Source organism: Bombus fervidus, chromosome 5 (assembly GCF_041682495.2).
Source record: "Bombus fervidus isolate BK054 chromosome 5, iyBomFerv1, whole genome shotgun sequence".
Classification (NCBI taxonomy): domain Eukaryota; kingdom Metazoa; phylum Arthropoda; class Insecta; order Hymenoptera; family Apidae; genus Bombus; species Bombus fervidus.
The window spans coordinates 18,087,137-18,109,481 of record NC_091521.1 but is presented as its reverse complement, the minus strand read 5'-3'; the positions used below and the strand labels follow the sequence as shown (position 1 = coordinate 18,109,481).

The 22,345-nt window shown below is 40.9% G+C and overlaps 1 protein-coding gene across 8 annotated transcripts in view; it reads left to right on the top strand.

The window, feature by feature from the left end:
- Mmp2 (Matrix metalloproteinase 2) overlaps window positions 1–22,345 on the top strand; it is a 108,751-nt gene that overhangs the window by 8,079 nt on the left and 78,327 nt on the right. For all 8 annotated transcript variants that reach the window (XM_072004193.1, XM_072004191.1, XM_072004198.1 and 5 more), the window contains one exon: window positions 21,558–21,659. In XM_072004193.1, the coding sequence (XP_071860294.1) occupies window positions 21,558–21,659 (102 nt within the window). The remainder of the gene's footprint in view (window positions 1–21,557; window positions 21,660–22,345) is intronic.

Sequence of the window (22,345 nt, the reverse complement as noted above, 5' to 3'; positions counted from 1 at the left end):
GTGGAGGCCTTCGGCCTTACTTCGAAACCATTAAGCCAGGCATTTATATGCAATCGAGGTCGTTAACTGCAGGAAGCGCCGGCGCGTATACAGAATGCTTCGGCTGTGTGTCAAGATGTGACACACGCACTTGTGCCCTCTGTATAAGCATGTGCGTACGCGTTTGGTCAACGAGTAACTCGCCTTCGAAACGTATCCTCGGCTAGTAACATCTTCGAATATGTTAACCTGCCGCGCTGCAAAAGTCACGATGTCGAGTAAAATTGTCATTATAGACGGCCGATTTGTCGTTAATTTTTGCGTTTGAATCCGGTGTTTGCGTCCTATTACGTACTAAAAATCGAGCAAAGTGTCCGGATACTAAACCGACGGGTGACAGTGTATGTAGGTTACGTTGGTCTGTACGCAAGCAACGCGTCTAGACGCTAATCAAGAGAGGGCACGTGTGTGTCGTCGCGTCATTTCGTTTTGTTCCGTCCACTTTGAGCCTGACGAGCGAGCGTGGCGTTGGGGAAAGTCTCTAGGGGAAAAGCAGCAAAGAAAACGACTTTAGGTCGCTGCTCTTTCACTCGGACATGCTTATTTTCTTGTAAATCGATATCTCATGTTAAATACGCTTGATCGTAATTGAACATCCAGCCGAACGGGTAAACAGCTGCAAAGTTTGTTCCGTTCTATCGTTTCTAACGTCATTGATAACTAGCATTTTATTGACAAACTTGTTTAAATACGTTGTCGTCGCGTTCGTGTACATTCGCAAATGACCAAGATACATAGAAAAACTGTATTATTTATCGATATTAGAATTCCCTTAGGTTTGCTTTTCCGTTTCTATTACACGTTCCTATTTGTTCGCTTTTTTACGGGTAGTATACAAAATATTCGTTGTTGAAATTAAAAACGAAAATGGTTCAGGCGACGTACAATTACGGTGAATGTGGGATCGAGCTGCTTCTAATGAAACAAAGTTCCCCCGTAATTACGGTCGACCCTGAAAGCTTGATACAATTTCCTTCAGCGACTGTAATTCGTATAGTTTGCGCGACACTTTCACGCTTGTACTACCGCCGCTGGCCGTAATTTACGCGCTTAAAAATTTTCCCTCGAATAAATCGTAGTAGGTACACCGATGAAAAATATTGTCCGTTATTCGTTTACGTAGTAGAGTAGTAGATCGCGCTCGATTCGTAGGTATTGTTTTCGCATAGGAAACGATAACGAGTAGAATCCTGCGTAAACGTCGTTTTAGCGCGTTATATAACCGGCGAAAGACGTCGGAGAGATTTCTGTCGCGTTGCGACGCAACGTTGACTTCGTGATCGGTTTCCAAGATTCCAGAAACGCGTCGTCTCGCCGTTTCACAATCGATAAATCGTGCGCAAGATCGAGATACAGCGATGCGTGACTCGGTGGCGAACGGAGAATCGAAGAATAGCTCTGGATCTCTATATTGGATCCGTGCGAAACGGCCAGTCTGGCGTAATTAGTAACACATGTGGCGAGCCAACTCCACCCATCGATAGACTCTGCCAGCTACAAAAACTCGAGAAAAATCGATCACCTTGCTTCTATACGTCTATATAACAAAAAAATGCCTTGTTAATTCTCGAATACGCGCGTGTCTCTGGTTATTTCTCTAACAAACTGTCTACCTATATCGAATGATTTAGCGACAGGTATTTTTTTGCAGTCGCACGTTCGACGCTTCGTTAGAAAAATGAAATCTGCGTTTAGGTTTAGATTCGACAATTTCGACAAAACCTTGCAGCCCTGTTGCGATTCGTTTGCCCGGAAACATTTATGCTAATTACTGGCGGTAATTATTCTTACGGTTTATTTTATCCAAAGAAGAAAGACGATTCGTTTGGCGCAGCTGTGCGTCTCAATTAACGATGAAACTTCTTATTAGTCATTCCGAGATAAAGTACCAAGGATTAGTCAGACAGGAAAACGTCGCGATGACAAAAGCGTTTTTGGTTGGATGTACCGACTCGTATATGTGTATTTTTAATTTTCGTGGTTTTAACGTTTGTACGTACGCGCGTTTCGTTTGTTTTCGCGAAAAAAAAAAACAGATTTTCAGTTGCGAATTTAAAGTTTGCAGATAGCGTGTGCCATTGCCTATGGTGAAATCGAATTTCTATGGAAATCAGTTTGCAAGCTTCCAATGCGAAACTTCGTCGCTACTCGTTCGTCACTGCTAAAACCGAACAAGCCGAATCCCGGCTTTTTCCGCTACTAGAAATTTTCATTCACTTTGAAAAATTGTCCTGCCGTTTTATGGAAATTCCGAGGGACTCTCTTCTTTGCTATCGCTTCCTCAACATTTTCAATTTTTTTTTCTTTTTTTTTTTTTTTTTTGGCAAATTTCTACTTGGCCGCGTTACGACTCGACATTCATTCGTACGTAGATTAATATGCTACTAACGATCCGCGTATCGAGTATCTTAACGGGGTATTCTAGTACTCGTTTCCATCTTCGAATATATTGTATTACGTACATACGTACATACGTACCTACGTAGAGTATCATCCGAGTAGTCGACAGAGTTTTGGTTTGTTCGACGGTTTGATCGTTATTTTGTATTTTATTACGAAATTACAGTCTGCTGGAATTTAATTTCTTCTATTATTGATCTACGTGGCAAACAGATTTCAATTCTTTTTTAAAACTCGAAATATCTATGCGATAAAATATTTCCCAAGTGGGGGATAAAAGCTGTTACATTTTCTAGCTTCTACATTTGACTCTCAGTTTTTAAATGTTTCGAAATCTTTTTTTTTTTTCTTTTTTGTCTTAAGGTCGGGTTTGCTCGGTAGGTTCGGCGCGGCTGTGCCTGAAGCAGCCTTAAACCCGAATCACACGGGCACATCCATCGTCTGCGCCAATCGCGTAACGGCGCCGCAGCGATATACGCGCTCGACGCTTGTGTTGATAATACACATATGCCACATGCCATAGATCGTCGCGGAGTATCGCGCGCAGATGTTCGAGCAATAATTACATACATCGTTTCTTGTAGGATAAAACGAATAAATTAATTCGTTGCTATTGGTAACGTAGAAAGTCGAATACGTTTTTCATTGGCATCGTTCGAGTAGTTTTATCCGCGAATCTCGCTATTGTTCTTTATATAAAACTTGCTATCTGTTGTTAATTATTCGCATATGTATTCCTCGGTCTTCGTGTTGTACCGGTATTCCTAAAACGACGAAGCCGAATTAATTTTGCGAATAAATAACGTTATTCGTCATTCGTGAATAACAATTACTTTGTCTATGTTCGCTTGTTACTCGTCGTACGAATAAAATGTTCACTCTCATAAATCAGGATATTTGGTGATCAATAGGTACAAATTATTTTTCAGACAGTTTCGAACGATTCTTGAAATCAACAAAGAATAACAAGATTTTTGAGAGGATCGAGGAAGATAAATAAAATTATTAAATTTTGGTTTCGCGTCGAATATTAACAATCCCATACACGAATTTCTTCATCGTTGTAACGTTAAGCGTTTAATATTAATCCTGTAGCTATTGTTTATTCTTTTTTTGAACGGACGCCTGTGGACGAACCGACTGTCGTGAATCGAGGGTGCGACTACGCCCTTTGTTCTATCTCGCTCTCGATGTCGTTTCCCTTTCTTTCCTCTTTCTCTTTTTCATCACAAGCTTCTTTCCCTCTTTGCATTTTAGCCGTTTCTGTTACTATACCGAACGCACTCTTTTTGTTCGTTTCCTCTAACGTTCGCTCTCCTTCGCTCCTATTCCTCTTTTCTAGCCTGTACATGTAGCAACGTGTTCAATGGCTATACGTTATTTCGTTGACCCATTCTTTGCTCGTGGTTCGCATCGCGTTCAGCGTAACAAATATTTACACGGCGCAGCGGATGAAAACGGGCCGTGAAGTTGTCACAGCGTGGGAGCGGTCTTTTCAGGCTCGAGCATAAATTCGTTTAAGTCACCCTTCACAGGAATACCTTACGGGGCCGGAGAATAGCAAAACAATGAATAGCAGCTGTAAAATCTTTCGCTATGACTCTCTTTTTTCGCTCGACGGTTAAATACTCGTGGTAAAATAACGTTGCCACGTCGAAAATAAACCTGCTAGGAATATGGTCTGCCACGATTTCATTTTCAGTTATGATACGTTAACGATATTTGTGAAAATTTTTACACCCGATATCGCTCGTCTACGTCGCGCGATTAGGAATACGTATGGGCTACTCGAAATGAACGTATGCTCGCTGAAGAATACGATGAAACGGGAAGAAACTGCGATTGTAATCCGGAGCGACTACTTCCTTATTGCATTTGTCGTTTGTAGAAGAGAGCGGAATATAAGGTTGAAGCGATTTAAGTATAAATGAAGGAAACCGGATGTTTTCTGATTCATCGTTGACCAGCCCATGCTCGCAATTATTCGCGGATGTGTGTACTTACGGCGGTTTCGTTTCTTTCTTCTTGTAGAATTTCATCGTATCTTGTACGTAACGCAGCCACGATGAGTAAGGAATTTATTAGTCACGAAATAACAGCATCCTTAACGAATGCTCGAGAAACCGATGCTTTCCCTGCTGTGAGGATCGATAACGGCGTATGTACGTATATCTGTATACGCTAGTAGCAAATTCAAGAATTTTATTTTTTGCACCGAAACCTACAGAGGCAATTAACGAAATAAATTACGCAACGTACGCTTAGCACCGATACATTTGACGCTGCTTCTTCTAACGCCGTTCGAGGCTTCCGGGAAAGAATTCCTTTCCTTCCTCCGTTTTCCTTCTGGACACGGCTCTTTCCTGGAAGCCTGGAATAACGTTAGAAGAAGCAATGTCGAGTGAATCAGTGCTACGTGTAACGGTGTTGCGAATAATAACGATTCAATCCGTAAAGGTTCGATTCTGCAAGCCTGAGAGCAAGATTCCGACTTGGAACGAATCTCGTTCTTATAATTGTGAAAAAACACGCATCTGTACTTTTGGCAGAATTAGCGTTGGTTACCATCGAGTATTTAAGATAATTGCACGTGTCTATTTATTTTCAACATACCAGAGTATCGTAGGTAGTTGTAACGTTGAGCGACTTTCGTTAATACGTAGAGGGCTAGCCGATCCATCGTCGATGACTGTTTGCACGTTCCGAAAAACGGTACGAAAAAGTTCCAAATGATTCTCAAGTGGCAGAAAAGTCCATGTTCGTGAAAAGAGATTGCTCCGGGAACAAGGCATTGCATTGTGCGAGTCCACGAGACTTTACGTTTTTAGGTAACGCTCGTAAAAGTTGTATCGCGCGGCTAATAAACGCACTTGACGTTCGCACGACCTCTTAGATACGTCGAAAAGAACGGTCCCTTAAAAAACAATCGAGGCCTTTGTACTTCGTTATAACTTGTATCTAGAGGAAAAAACCGAATAGCGTAACCGTAACGCGACAAACAGATTAACGGGAAGAAAACTCACAAAGTTTTACACTCGATTGGATCTTAACCGAGATCATCAAATTCCATGGCGATTGGTCGTTGCTGAAAACGTGTCGTAACTAATTTGCGCGATTAATTGACGCCGGGAAATTTGTTCTTAGGGCAAACTCCTCTTCGGTCTCTAGATCGTTAGCAGTGATTTTCATTATATCCTTCGGGAATTTCTATTTTCTAACGATCTACAAGTTAGCTAGGATAGGATATATCTGGCAATTTCAAATCGAATCGATCTCTTTGCTTCAAGCGTTGAATCTATCGCGATTTTTCTCGAACGTTCTTTAACACGAGTGAAACAGTTTTAGAACGATTCGAGTTTGACCAAGGAATCGCTTACGAGCTACGTTAATTAAATAGAATCTGGTCGTAGAAACCGTGACGCGTCGTCGAGTTCTTTCCTCTAAAGATCCTTTTTAACGAGCACGCGTTTCCTAAAGTGGAGATACCTTTCTCTTCGAATAAATCCGATTAAAGATGACTCATTCGTTTACTCGTTTGACGAAATTTTCGTACGAGGAAAACAATCTTTTATTGACACGAAGTTGTTCGTGGAATGTATTTGTTCATTCGTTTCACATCAACGAGTTCGCAGAGTTTAATTGTTCGGTACCGAGAAATTCAGTAAGTTGAAGAGATTTATCAAAAGCACCGGACAGTAGATCGATGTTACGTTGAAAATTGTATTATTCTCGCCTAACTCGGTGTTGCCTACAGGACTCGGTCTTCCCACGAACTTCTTACGAATAATTTGACGAACAACTTATGCGCAAAAATTATGTAATATTTTCGTTTGTTTGAAAGAGTAGATCGCTTCTAAAGATTCTCTTTGAAAAGACGAACACGAGTACTGTAATTTATATCGCAGCAAGTATAGCATATATCTGGTATTTTTCATTTGATCGAGCGAATTAACGTTAATTGAAAATTGGTCGGAGCAGCGACGAAGCGAACGAATTCATACGTCAATTTCATCGCGAGAACGATGACAAGACACTTGACTTTCAGAGGCCGGTGACTCGATATACTCTAACGATTAGTCACCCAGTTCGACTTAACGGTAAATTAAAAGGTCCAGGTCTTATTGACAACGGTAATCGTCTGTGCAAGAATGCATTTAACCCAGGAAGTCGCGACGCTTGATTCTATTGTCAGACGACTGGGTACAACGAGCCTACGATTACGTGTTATAGGCGCCTACGTTGTTACGTGTTGGGATTCTCTAGCTTCCTGGGTACGTCACAATATCCGAAAAACGAACGATTCGTAACTTATCGTTGATAAACGATTTGACGAATTATCAAATTTATGAAAATCACGATTCTAAGTTTTCCACGCGTACGATTAAGTAAACTTGCTAGAGACTCTAACTTTATGGCGTACGTAACGACTACCCGTATCGAAGTGTATAGGAAAAATAAAAGTAGTACGTACTACATAGTTAACAAAAGTAACGGTAAGAAAAGTGTGCTCGCCCTCGAGTTAGGCCGACGGTGGAGATATCGCATTGGTAAAATAGAAGTCCGGTGACCCGGTGCACGCCGTTGCTGGAATAAATTTCAGCTAAATATAGGTCGTTGTAAAATTAGATTCCTCCGTCGGAGTTGACGACTAGCGCGGTCTACACAACTCCTGGACGTATCGGGACGAACAACTCGCTCAATCGGCTTTCTGCTGAAGCTTCCATGAGTCACGTGTGGCTCGTTCAACCCTTGCCATTCTTCCATCTTTTTATACGCGCTTTATCATTCGCCATTATTTTCCCTGTTACTTCTGCGATTTCGGAAGTTTTCAATACGCTCTGCAATCGTTTCGACTAAGAGGAATAAAAGGTACACGAAGATACGCATCGTCGCGTCGCGTCGCGTCGGCTCCCTAGAACAGCGACACGTCATCCGCAAAAATGAACTCTAACGATGCTTTCCAAATGATAAAATGAAAACGCCTATGCGAATGATAGCGATAATTCTTTTGCATTTCATATAACGCGCGAGTGTAGGATGTACATACGTGTTTTACGTGCACATTGTTAATTTGTTTCGTCGACAGTATAAACATTATACATTGGGCATAATTGAGAAGAGTAAGGGGAATTAAGGAAATTACGTACGTAATTAACGTATATCAGAGAATCTCTGTTAAATGTTAATTTCCTCCCTCTTGTTCGAAGGCGATCCTTTTCTTCCACGACCTATCAGAACACTGGAGTACTAGATGTTCCAGCGACGCGATACAGATCTTGGAAAGCTGTATACGTTGGAAGATCGTGGGGTTTACCTTAAGCCATAAATGTCGCGTTGCCTGGATACGTGGCTGGTGATTATGTTCTCGAAACTACGAGGAGAGCCAGCTAGCTTGTCGCGAACGATTAATCTGTTCGCGGTGGTTACTTCCAGAGAAAAGTTTACATCGATTCCACCAGTCCGTTGAGATACAACGACGCGCGTCCGAGGATAGTAAGTAGGTACCCGAGCATGCTGGTCGCGTAAACAGTAAACGCGCACCACCTCGTACGAGTTATCCCTCGAATAGATCTGTCGCTCGCGATTGTTTGCAGTTTGCAGAATCGCAGCTCGCCAACTGCGGTCGCCACCATTAGAGATGCGCGCTGTTTGCATAAAGTTGGCTGAAATTGAATTTAGGCCAAGTCGGTCTCTACGATAGAACTATCGAGAGATTCTAGAATGTTTTTTATAGACTTTCGTTAAACGTCGCAAACCGAAGAAAAGTAGGTCACATCCAGGTCCTACGCGTTGTCACGGTTTTCTACGAAATTGCGCGTTTGAGTTAGAAGTCACCGATACTTATCCACCCATCGAGAAACAAACAGTCGACATTGAAGTTGATATCAAAAGTTCGCGTTCGCTGGAATAGAACGTCGACGCGTTTGTACTCGATGGGTTGTGACACCCAAAAATATTCAGACAATACGGTATGACTTTATGGCTCGATATATCGGTTGTTTATAAAGCAGTTGTCCCAATTATTTTTTTAATTATAGGTCGTATTAATATTAATAAAAACATATAATTCGGATACCGTTTATTTTTATCATTTATTAACATAATTTAGTGCTATAAAACGACTACGTGAGGAAATTCTTACAGTTTGTTTTAGAACACGTTTTAATCTGTTTGACGTACCATTTAAAATTTTTTAAAGATATTCTACGGATATACACGCTCGTTCAATGTGAAGTTTCCTGAATTTTCCCGTGTAATTCGTCTCGATTCTGGATTAAAGTCCGACGATCCTGACAAAGACGAAGAATTTTGGAGCATTTATATAATAAACGCTGTGCCTTATGCTCGGGGTCGTTGTCCCGACGAAACTTGCGACTATTATTAATCCCCGTTTCCTAAATAAATTTTTAACTAAATTGCTTTTAAATACGTTGAAGTAAAGATTTTTATCCGTAATGTTGTCAACGAGCACCAAGTTTCCAATTTCGTACGAGAAAATTCAGCCTCAGACCATTACGTTCGCTCGCCCTTGCTTCGTCGTACATCTTGTATTCTTGAAATGGATTCTTTATTCTGTTTTCGCTTCGCCAAAGTCCTTTCGTCGGAATCGTAGAGATTGAATTTGAAAATATTACGTTTTTCCATCATGACTCATCTTTAGAAATAAGCTTCTTTGCAAAATCGTTTCTTCCCGTTCGTCTTATCGATAAACGATTGTTTTCTAGCTACTCTTCCGTTGTAACCAGTTTGCCTGATCGTTTTTCCAGCTTTTTTCTAATAACTAACTGTTTCTAGAACACAGATGTTTGCAGATTTTCTTTCACTTTTCGCATAATTCTGTTTTTCGTACTTGAAAGACTCGATCTTCCAGTTTGCGCGATAGATTGGACGCAATTTTCGGAATGAAGTCGTCGAATGATGTCCGCAACTTGGGATTACACGAAGCGCAGCACCAATTTCACGATAGGTTTCTCCCTTTCGCCGGTGGAAAATTACAAGTTGCCGCATATCGACCGTCGTATTTTTCCTTTGCGACTCATTTTGGACGAAGTCGCATTTGCTACTGAGGAGTAGCGAGAAGTCATGGATGTCTAATGCAACTCTAAATGCTATTCATAAACGCACGTCTTCTCTGCCTTCTTGGAACATAGGATTAGCAGAAACAGATAGAGAACAGAAAAACGTAAGACGTGTTCGAATGTTTTTACGAGCTGGATATACGACACCATTTTCTTCGGCAATTTTTCAATTCAAATTATGTGAATTTTTAATAATTAAATTACACGCTTTTGCTAATATTAATAAATGACGCGTTATTAAAAATATAACCCGGACGATCGCTGTATAAACAACCGAAATATCGAACCATAATGTTAGTCATACCGTAGTGTAGGAATATTTTTAGGGGTCGCTGTATGTAGCCTACGAGCGTGACTCATTCGAGGAATTACTTTTCGTGGCAGACAGATTGATTTTCGGCCGTCTGAACGCAACGTCTGATTCTATACACGCAACTTTGCATGTCGTTCTTCGATTGCTTTTCATTTCCTTTTCGTTTTTACAGAAACGTTCTTCCATCAGATTATCGGAAATCTGAAAAGTAGTAATGACATTCACCCTGCGTACACCCTGTATATCATAAACTCCGACCGATACGAGGTATCATCGAAACGATCGCTTTACAAATTACTTTATTTCAAATAACGACCAGGCCCGCTAATTCTGTTCTACTCGCCACGTTATACGTATCACGTACCGTTTAAGCGCGAGAAGATGGTCGTCGAATATCTCTTACGTTATTGGAATAAACGAAAAACAGGGAAACGGAAAGAGGAAAAGGGGAGAAAATAAACATGCGTGGCGAGCGAACTAGGAAAATTAGACTAGTTTACGAGTGGAGCGCGTGTATGCGTATCGAATGGCAGGGTGTGGTCGTGGTCGTGGCCGTAGTCGGCGCATCCTCGCCGTTTCTAAGGATTTACTCCCGGAACAAGTTTCGTCCTTCCAGTTCCCCGAGTTTCCTTATCTTTTCTCCAATCTCTTGCGTTTCGCTTAGTTTCTTTCCCCTCCGACTCGACGATACAACTATCGAATTCTTATAAACCTTCATGAAATTTCACCGATTAATTTATTTCGCGTAATATCTTGCAAAGACAAGTAAGCAAACCGAAGGAAATTGGGGGTTAACTTGATAGACGCGGATTCGTGCCCGAAGGTTCGCGGGTCCGAATTCCGATCGATTTTCGGTCGACACTTCTGCGACTAGATTTATTTGTAGCGTATCTGGTGCTTCGGAATGCACCTGAAACTATAGAGGTCCGTCATCGTCCCTCGCGTTCCCAGTGAGAAAAGCTCGTTCTACCAAATCCAGTCGCTAATAAGCCCGGAAATTGACTCAAAATAATTAACGTTGAAGTAATTACTCGAAGAAAAACTCTACACCTTTTCTTTCGTATGCCCGTGACCTGGAGACCGCTGTTACGAAGAGAACAGAATTTAGAGGAAGAAAAAAATTCGAAAAGGAGAGGTCCATATTATTGTGCTCTTGGATATAAATTTTGTTTTGAATTACAATGTTCAGAAAGAAAAGAGCCATAAGTAGATTTCTATTGCTGTTCCTTGCAGCCTTGCAAGCTGGAGTTGCAAGATTAACTTTTTGGTAATATCGTTTCCTAGAAATATATGAACGTGCTCTCTGTCGCTTCTTCTATCGTATTGTAACACTATAATAGCGAGGATCTGGATCAGTATATATCATATACTTATAGCTTTATTTATTTCAATATATTTCTCTATTACAAACTCATCCACTCGTTCTCCTATCAGTCAACCTCGACAGTTAAAAACGAACGAACGAAAATACAATCAACGTGGTCGAATGAGCTACCACGATTCGTATTTTTAAGCATCTCGTCTACCACTGCGTCGAATGTACAATTTAAACAAATAAACGATCGCGTCCGGAAATAAACACTGGAAAACGGTCCGTTGTCGCGACCGTCTGCCACAAACTTTTCATCGCTATGTAAAATCACAAATTCTTTCGAATAATTGTCAAAACCGATGGTTCTACCTTCTTAAAAAGCCTATCTTAAAGCATCTTTCCTTTTTCTTCTTTTCGTTATTATTTATTGCTTCTCCCTGCAAAGCTGCACGAACGAACAAACAAGCGGACGGATGGATGGACGAACGAACAGTCAGTATTTTAACCAGTGGATGCTAATCGATAATCATTTTCCGTCGAGCCGAGGCGGAAATTTCTCATTTCATTCCGGAAACGTTCCAGCCGGATATTACCGAACGCGGTACAAGTGGCCGAAATGAATGTTCGACGATAAATCTTGCATCGTGGTTTCGTTACGATGCAACTGTACAACTAGACTGCACGAGAATTCGGTTCGCGATACGGTCGTTCGTCCACGATCAGTTTCCAACTTTCGAAAATATCGATCTGACCTTTGTTTCCGACGAATTTATTCGCGATCGCGTTTCATTAGATTCCATCTAATTTCGCCCATTTCCTTCCATCGTGTCTAACTATCTTTTTAACCATCGTACAGGCCTGCGTACTTTTGTCGCGCGCAGTTTCTTTCTACTTTGTTCGATTGCCATTCGCAGATCTTTCTATCGTTGTCTTCGTATGGACATACGGATACTTTGTTCTCGTCATAATCGCGGAGGAACAAAGAGATCGCTCAGAAACCATTCGCGCAGCGATGAATCAAACAACGACTGGATTATTTTTTGGTAGCCTTGAACGACTACAATTGATAATTCTTCTAATTCTCTAATAGTCAAAGTGATTTACACGGTACGTACAAGGTCGCCTATACGTAAAGCTGACCGGTGAAACGGGAGAAACGTAGAGTATTACGGTATAGCAAATATGCCAATGTTGAAACGAGGATGCAAACTTCTCTTTCCTTTTTTATTTTTAAAAATAACGCGATATTTTGACAGCTAGCTTTAGCGAAATATAGACATATCGTGAAGAACGTCAATGTAGGAGTCAATGGTTCGTTTGCGACCCATGATACTTTTGACCTTTTTGTTCCTCGTAACGAGTACCGCGCGATTCGACGAGAAGAAACTTCGACTTTGGTCATATTCAAGGTCGGGGTCATTTTTGCGATATCTTTTTTTAATAGAAAAAGGCGTCGTCCGATTCAAAAAGCGTCGAATCATCTGCGAAATCATCCGAAACCATGACGTAATTCTTGAACGCCCTTTTCACATCGTCGTCTACGAAATCAAGCTGCGGTACGACAGCGGTTTTGCGAAGAGCAGCAACTACGCGTATGGTTGACGTGTGCCGACCGAGCTGGTGCACACCGATCTACGGATCGCTAATTAGTTGCCTGTTTTAGTCACGTTTCTCGCTGCAAAACGAGACGCGTAGTTTGGTGGTTGGCTGATAGTTTTCAGAAAGTTGGAGTTTTAGCTGTCGAATGAATTCGAGTATCGTCAGAAAATGCTTTCAATAGTGGATTAACAACGGATAAAATAAAATTATACATACGCAAGTACGCGTACACGTCGGGACGAATTGATAGAACCAAAATCTCCATCGTTTCTCGAAAGTAACGCGATGTATCTACACGAATGATGTTCGTGTCTGCGTCAGAGCTATCTCTTCTCTGGTAACTAACAAGGGAACTTCGGTAATTCTGATTTCTTTGAAACTACGCAGGCTTGTAGGGCAATTCTTCTCTTGCTCATTGTCGATTCTTCGGGGTAGGAACAGCGGTTGGACGGAGATAGGTGTTACTCTATTTCCCTGCGTATCTTTAAAACTGTAGTAAATTAGGCTTAGGGTAACAAATGGTTGGAATAAAAATTGTATAGCTTTTTTTTACGCTTGATAAGACGATGCTATTAAAGCAATAAAAATTTGTTGTTTAATGTCCAAGTGGTCACCACTTCGAAGAAAACTCTACATCCGATCTTTAGTTTCCTCAAGCACCGAAGCCATCGACAGCGCATAGACAAAAGACCGCGTCGAAGGCAAACCATAAACGGTACACACGCAACGTTGCCTTCAGGGTTTTTCAGCGATACACTGCTAGCGTGCGGATCTGGATCAGCTCAATTATATTCTCAACTTTGTATTTACACTTTAGTATTCGAAATATATATTTTCTGCCTTACAATTTATCCACGCGTTCCTTTGTATTCACATACGTCTAATAACTTCAACATTTAAATAAAAACTCCGCTATGGTTATTGCGAAAAATGCCGAATTTCCTGTTACGTTGGAAAGTACGATAGCATAGATGCAGATGAATATGTTGAATATTCGAAACTTGTCAGTGGTGTTTAAATAATTTTAACCGATACGTGCATCTTGCACGCCCATCGTTGCACTTTGAACGATGCGTTGTATATTTTTATCGTACGACGTAAAATAACAATGATATCTGACAATCAAGCGTAAAGTATCCGGTGCACAGACCTTGCAAATTTCTTGCTTTGATATAGCGTTCAATGTGTACTCACAAATACAACGATGTTTCGGGATTTCATATCATACACAGTGCCTCGTAGCACTTTGTTCACATTATTCGACTGGTTTAACATATTCATCCGCAGTTACTCTACATATTTTTCGACGTGACAGAAGATTGAAATTTTTTCACAATAACGGTGGTGGATTTTTCGTTCAAACAACAAATTTTTATTATTTTAATATGATCGTCTTGTAAAGCATATAAAGCCGTTTGATTTTTATTCTAATCATTTTTTTTATATCTGCTATAGTTTTAAAGATCTACAGAGGAAATAGAGCAACGCTTATCTCCGTTCGAAGGGTGTTTTCACTCTGAAGAACCAAAAAGGGGCAAAAATAATTGTCTGATAATTCTCACGAATTGCAAATTTTCAAAGAAATCAGAATCCTCGTGTTACCGAAGTGCTCTTCCAAGTAAGAAATGAAAGGAATTTGGCCGCTGCGCTTCTCAATAAATTGTAAAATATACAAAATTCCTTAAGAACGTGTAACATTTAGAAAAAGTATGTTCGTTTTGCAATTACTATAGTTGTAAGCTGAAATCGAACATCGTGGAAAGTTAGCAAACGCATACAACGTGTTTATGGCTTGAACGCGTGCTGTTAGATCATGAATGGACACTGGTTTCTATTTATGATGATATTTATAATAACTAGGTTACTGCCTTCCGCTATTATCACTTCAGATACAAAACGTTTTACATGCAACTCTACGTACCTAAGCCGTGGTTCTATTATTTTCGTTCGTTTTTCATTCGTCTTTTGCTCTTTTCGATTACCGACAATATCAAAAATAACATCTGGTTGAATAGGAATAAAAGATTATTCTTTTACACGTAGGATAATCGATGGTAGAACAGCAGTCAATATCGCCAAATTATTTATCGAATCGATTCGAGGAATTTACATTGCAGTCATGGTCGTCGATATCCGCCGTCGATTCCATTGGGCAGTTTCCGGTTACGCAAGACGTTTAGGGTTCTGTCGAACGGTCAGCGGAAGAGGAAACGTGTTCGGAATAACATCGGATGTGGGAGAATAACACGACTGTAAGGAAAGGAGAATTCAGTTTGGCTGTGTTCACGCACGTTGTTTCTTTTCTTGGCTACTCTCTTAACTCGTTTTCGGGAGAGCCTCGGATGCGGGATCCGAATACGTAAAACCGATTTGGCAAATCGGACAGCTTCCTTTTTTTTTTTTTGTTTCTTTCCTTGACCAAGAATTCTCGCGATACACAGCTCGTAGGAAAATTGAAAAGCCAAGACAGGCGATATTTAAGCGTTCACTTTTGAGTAAAATTATCGCGAGTTGCTCTCGAGAGTATTTCTCGCAAGTGGAGCAATGGTACGTTTACAGCGACTGCTCGAGTCGCTATTAGGCCGGGGCTACACGAACGTTGGACCTACTCGACAATGTGTTGCATGGCCTACGTTGTAGAAATACGCTCATATACGAAAATGTGGCACATTTAGCGTTGTGTGGGTGCATCTCTACAACGCACAGACCACGCCACGCAGCGTCGTCGGTCTAACGTTCGTGTAGCCTATTTAGATCGCCTAGTCATCCTCAACGCAGTGTCCACTCGCGAGAAATTCTCTCGGAAGCATCTCGCCATACTTTTACTTTCAAGTAAAACACCGCACCTTTATACGCAAGTATTTACGTAGTTCGTTTTTGACGAGTTACTTGAATGACCACCGTGTGGTCTCAGGTCTGGCGATTAATTGCCATTCAGCCCTGGTACATACGTACATTCAGGTGGGTTTAGCCAAGTTTATCCGAAGGCTAGCAGCTAATGGCCGCTAACGGGAATAGAAGACCAGTTAGCCGGTACCTTAAAGCAAATGGCTAGGGGTGAAAAGCTAGCAAGGCAAAGAGACACGATGTACTCGCGCGAAAGCTTTGGAGAACTGTAGACCGAGCACAATGGGCCGCTGCAGTGTCTTCCAGTTAGCTGTCGCCTGCTCTTCAATTAAACCGAGTTTCGTCCAGTTTAATTACCTCTGCGAAAGTCGGATGCTCGCCTTTGCAACGTGCAGCTTTTTCGTTTTTATTAGTTTCTCGTGTGTGCTTGTTTATCACCGTAAATATTAACATCTTTATTTGGAATTTCATAATTAACCGGCCTGAGTGACCGAGTCTCTGATTCGTGACCAAACGGCTCGATTTTCAGCTGATTTTTGGCCATTAAAACTGTAATAGGCTCGTCATAGGTGTTCACGAACTTATAGTTTCGCGTATGTACCGAGACTTTAGAGTAACGTCTTATCGTTAATGCCAATGAGAAAGACCTCTGTCGCTTTAGAGTATAAGAATCTTGTTTCACAACGATCGTCTCGATAACAATATCTTGTTCGTAGCCTCAGAGTACCAGGGCCTCTAACAAAAGCAAAGATACGCATGCGCATTGTTGTGACAGAAACAGTAGCCGCTAATAACCTGGCAATTAACGAGACTTTGCACGATAATAAGGAAAATTTTTAATTGCAAATGCCACGCTCTTTCTTCTGTAGAATTTTGCAACCGTACAGCCCCGGTTTGCACGGCTATTCTTCGATTTTGTCAACGAGTCTTCTTCTTTTCCACGCAACGTACATTTCTTCTTTTGCCGTTTCAACCAAAACTTGGTTGGCTCTTCCAAACTACCACATTTGACCCTGACTAAGGTTCTTTGATCTTTTTCTGTACCGCTTCTCTATAGATAAATTCGCCAGGTTCCCTGCGCGTACATCTTCGTATTTGTAGTCGTATCTCGCACTCTGTATCTTTTCCCAGCGTCGTTGTCTTCGCATCTCTTCTTCTTCTATTGCCAAAGAAATTGTTACTCCTGTTGTTGTTCTCTGTCGTTGGCTCGGTTGTTCCACTCTTTTCTAGCTGTATCCGCATTTTCTTAGGTGCATCGATCTTCCTTTATAGCTCGTCCATGTTTCCTCTTCCTGTCCTTCTTGCCTTCAAACATTTACTATTCGCACTTCTCTTCCTCTTTTCAACTTTTCCTCCTAATTCTCATTGCCTGCTTTGCGAACTTTATTTTTAGCTTTCTCCTTTCTGCTTCCTCGCATACCGTGCAAGCTAAGAGATAACGTAAGAACCAAACAATTCGAAACAAGGGGCAGAAAAGAGCAGAGTAGGTTGTAAGGAGCTGGAAAGGTCGGTAGAATTATCGAAAAAAACTTCTTTCTTCTCCTCGTGTCTTATCTTCCGACAAAGGAGAGCGATGGAACGGTCAGCAAGGACCCGTAAGCGAACCGGAAACCCGGTCAACGAGGTCAAGTGTCCAGTCAATCGGAGTGACCGTCGTTAAGAGACTTTAATTCGAGAAACAGCTTGCTGATACATCAACGAACACCGCGTTCGATCGTAGTTCTACCTAAAATATCTTCTCCTAGTGTTTTTTTTTTTCGCAAGTACGAGTCTAGAGTCTCGTTTCTTTTTAAGTTTCTATCGATGGCCGCCATTTCACTCTCGTTATTCTCTCAGTTTTACCGAAACCTCGTTCGCTCGCTTAGTCGAGTCGCTTAAATATCTAGCGGCGAAAGACCATCGGTTGGACCAGGAGCATTTTCAGTTTTACGGACAACCAGTTCTTTTGGTATTTTGAAGTTTGTATGAGAGAGGCTTATCCGTGATCCATGAACAGGTGTATAGGTGTTGATAGTCGAAAGAGTAAAGCCGTGGCTTTATCTTGGACGACACGTTGGTCGGCTACAGAGGTAGGAGGTAAAAGCAAAAGAGCTACAAGGAAGAAACTCGGTCACGGCTGTCGAAGATGACAGCGTTGCACGGTTCCGTGTAATTGGTATCGCGACAGAATAGATGAATACCGTAGCGTGTTTACAAAAGAGATTGTCGCTGTTGACGTTAACAGGATTTGCAAGCGATAAACGTCTACACGACTCGAACCAGATAACCGTGCTGGTTTTTTCAACCCTCCCTTTTGATCCTCTCTCTCTCTCTTTCTCCCTCCTTCCCTTTTTGTCTTTTTCTGAACTGCTTTACTTCGTGGTACGGCTCGCTGCGACAAAGGACATTAAGGACTTTTGTCGAAAGCTCTGGCGACCAAAAGAAGACAAACGCGAATAGATCTATTGCTTTTAAGCGCCGCTGTTCTTTGTCTTCTGGAGTAATTCCACGGCGCGCTTGATTCGACGATCGAATTTTTCGATATAAAAATCTAATTAGAAAGAAAAGATCAGACGACTGGACAGTGGTTGTTTCAGCGAACAGTCCAAGTCTGTTTAAAGTTTGAAGGGAAAGATTCGCGAAGAAGAAACGAGCTCTTTCATCTACCGTTGGCATTCGCGATGCCATGCCACCTACGTGCTTTAACAACGTGACACAATGTGTCAGCTAGCCGCGAAACGTTTGATTTTCCATCGGGAAAGATAGTGATTACGACGAAGAAAAGAAAAAAATGTCACTGCATTCAAAACCGTTTCTTCTTTAGATCTGCTCCGTCGAGATTTCCTCTTCTTTGTCGAGTTTCTTTGACAACTCGGCCGAGCGGGAAACCTTTGTTACGAGTGCACCAAGAGCAGGCTGCTTCGTCGCTCTTTTAATAATCTCAATTTTTGTGCGTCGATGCGGTCAGAGCTACTAAGTTAAGACCGAGACTTTGTTCGTGTCTTCTTTTCTTCGCAAGGATCATTTTTCTCGCCGGATAAAATCGGTCCGAGTTAAATTTAATTCCAGGCAACGTTGATCGAGATGCTACCGACAGTTTTCCGATGCTGCCGTCAAAGTTATCCAAACGTGATGTGGTAATTAATTTAAGATGGTATTAACGATGTTAATTCGAAGTAAAATAGAATAAAAGTCGAGTAGGGCAATTCTTAAAAAACTGTCGTAATTATCAACTATGGAATCAACGAGTGTTTTCTAATCGTTGCCATTTCCAAACGTTGATTTAAATAAAACGTATCGGATACGTTTTATAGGTTCCTTGACATAAATCGAGCAAAGAAACAGCTAGCTAGGAACGCTAACATCGACCCAAAAATATCTCTACCGGATGACATTCCACGATATATTATCCTCCTTAAATGGTACTGCAACTACTGACGTAGCCGCCGTTCAACCGGTTCCCAGAGTAAAATGAAAGGTTCAGGGAACAATGCCGGAGATATCGTTTTATTTAGTCGATGCTCGTGTACTTAGCTCGGGCTAAGGAGTTCAGTTGCGTGTATTTTGTATTTCATTTACTTTACTCGCGATATATCACGTACAAATTTCTTGAAAATCATTTGGTTCTGCTCTTGTGCGTGTAATTCGATTACGGAATTATGGATAAAATGATTCGCAATGATGTTTATGCTTTATCGTCGTTACAGCTGTGAACGGTAGAATTACTATGACACCTTAAAATTTAACGACGATAGAAGTTTCTTCCACACGACCGTATTACCGACGTTATTTAAAGCTATAGCTCATCCGGACTGCGGGAAATCCCGTATCATCTGCTACTTTAATACCGATAGACGTAGACACGTTGTAAATTGTAAAGGCACGACACGACACACGATACAGTACGGCGCGGCGCCGCTCTCTGTTGGCTCGCATCGCATCACCCGTCTTACCTAACCTCGAACTTATCAAGGTGACCGGGATGCTCAGAGTCTCAGCAGTTTAGTCGTATCGCCGGCTGCATCTTGAAATTACTTATGACCGATGCAACAGATACCGACGATTAGATTCCAATTAAATATCAAACGGATTCGCATCGTACATCGAGATATACATATATATGTTTGGGTTGGCAACTAGGTAGTTGCGAATTTTGTCATTACCACTTAATGTTAACTATTATTTATTATTCGTAACAATGACAAAACCCGCAATCACTTAGTTGCCAACCCAATAATTAGCGACTCTTTCACTTAACGAAGTGCTTAGCGATTAAAGCGCATATTATGCGTTATTCTTAAAAAAATAATCGATTTTTTTATTCTCCTCATAATTTGCCTCTTTCTTTCTTCCTTTCTTTCTTTCTTTCTTTATCGAAGGTAAATACTGAAATATGTTTATCCGGATAAAACAGGGCAGTTCTCCTTAGGTATGTTTATTAGATCGCTTTTCAGTGAAAAATATAACGCAATCTTCCTAAAGTCACGCTTGCCTTTTCTTCCTCCCGCGAGTCGTATTTTTCTCCTCGTGCCTGTATGCTGCCAGAAAAATGTCTCTTTCGTCCTGACGAAGAGGGGGACGTACATAAGGAAATTGTATTTCAATTCTATTTCGATAAAACGCGAAGAAAGAATACAACGTTTGAATATTTTAATATAATTTTTATACAAATTTATCTTCTTCAGTCAGGTTTCAATTTGTTATAAATTTCCATATGTTACGATCGTCAAAAGAATTATTTTCTTCGACGATATTTTCTCATCGAAATCATCCGGATTACTTTGGACGTTTCTCACAATCGGTCTCAGCTGAAACTCCCTGTACATTTGTAAAATATGGAGAATTCGAGATCCTATTTATCAACAGCAAGTAGCTTACACATAAATTGACAAGAAAGAATCAAACTGGAACTCCCTTAGACAAGTTACCGTAGGATTCGGGGATTGTGTCCTAAGTTCCAAAGTAGTCTAAACTGTGAACCGCGCACGTACGTCTCTTTTACAGCGAGAGCCGTTAATTTAAAGCACTATGCAAAGCCACCTACCGACGCCCTTTGGCTTCCCCACAGCTTTTCCAAACTTCCTAAACTCAAACTACGAACGTAATTTCTATCGTTAAACGACTGTTTATATCAATTAGCGAAACATTTGGTCAATCTGATCTCTCCAGATCAGCGACTGAAAGTGAAAAATATTTTGAGGTTAGGTTCCATAATCTGTAAGAACTGGATTTCCTCAAAACAAAGATTTTGTATCGATATCGCAAATCTCGTTTCCTATTGGAAGAATCGAAGGTTTTTTTAGTCGAATATACAACATACAACGCGAAGAAGATTCACCTCGAACATCGAGATCAAAGTCAGTTTTGCAGCTATTTTTCTGCGAATCTTCAACAATCCGGAGAATCGTAGAATATCGCTACCTACGATGCTCGCGTGACAAATCATTTTCGAACACCCTGTACATACATACGTTCACCATCGTTGTACTATGGAGCTACTGTTTCTGGTTATATTCCATCTCGTAATTCCGTCTCCTGGTAAGATTCTTACGTGTAGGATTAAGAATATCTGCTCGAATATTGAATCTTTATATTAGAACGCTGGATGAAATTTAATAACGATTATTACACGGCGAATTATCACGAAACACGAGACAAAGAAAATAAGATAAACTTTATACGAAAGACAAAATCGAGTTATACAAATCCTACAAGGAAAATTAATTAGGTCCGTTGGATCTTCTGTCGTGACATTTTATAAAAGATACGATTGTACGTAGGAAAAGAAAAGCGATTTATTTTCTTTCGGCTACGTGCACGATCTCGTTGGCGAGTTCCAGCGATTCGTATAATAATACGATCGCTTAGATTGAGAACCGCTGCTCGCGCCAGTGTAGTTCTCACTACTTGACTGGTATTGTATTCCGATTATTTCTTCATTTATATTCGACGCTTGCGTTGACATCCCTTTTGCTCTTTTCTGTTCCAGCAAAATTATCTCATGAAATTTGGATACCTACCCCAGACGAATCTAGAGACCGGAAACCTTAGGACAGACGATCAGCTCACGGACGCCATTAAAAATTTACAGGTGAGTGAAATATTTTGAGGGTGTTTCGAACCTCGGGATGTTGTTATTCGTACGTCTATCGAATACGAAATATGTTTCTCCGACTATGGCAAGCGAAATATAATCGTATTACGTTAAAAAACAAACATTTTAGGGCTTTTATTTCTTTCCATCCTTTGCTATCAGCTTTCTTTCCTCGTGTTATTATCCCTCTTTAACATAGGGCAGTTCTCGTGCAGTATCGACCAAAATTAGTTAACACTTATTTCGTCGGATATTGGCACCTTTGTTTGAATAAACAAACGAATATAACAATTCTGTGTAACGTATTTCGAAACCGTATCGTTTCTTCCATTGTTTTCGCTGTTTCCACGCGTTAAGCGTATACTTTGATATTCCGAGCGTTAAAAGCTATTTTCTAGAGTTGACATTTTATTTCTCAGGTAAGTAAACGAGCTTTTTCTATTGCATATACTACATTTAATCTATTAAGTGTAAGCGTATAGCCTCGGTCTTACAATTTTCTTCGTATATCGTATACGCGATAACGTGAAACGTTTCCACGTGTTTATCGTCCAGTACGCGACCATTCGACTATCAACCAGCGCAGACCGAATCTTTTTTATCCGTTGGCAATTGAGATTAAACGAGATCTTCGTCTAATCCTTCCTTTATCTTCTCCCGTAGAAAGCAAAAGACGAGAAAAA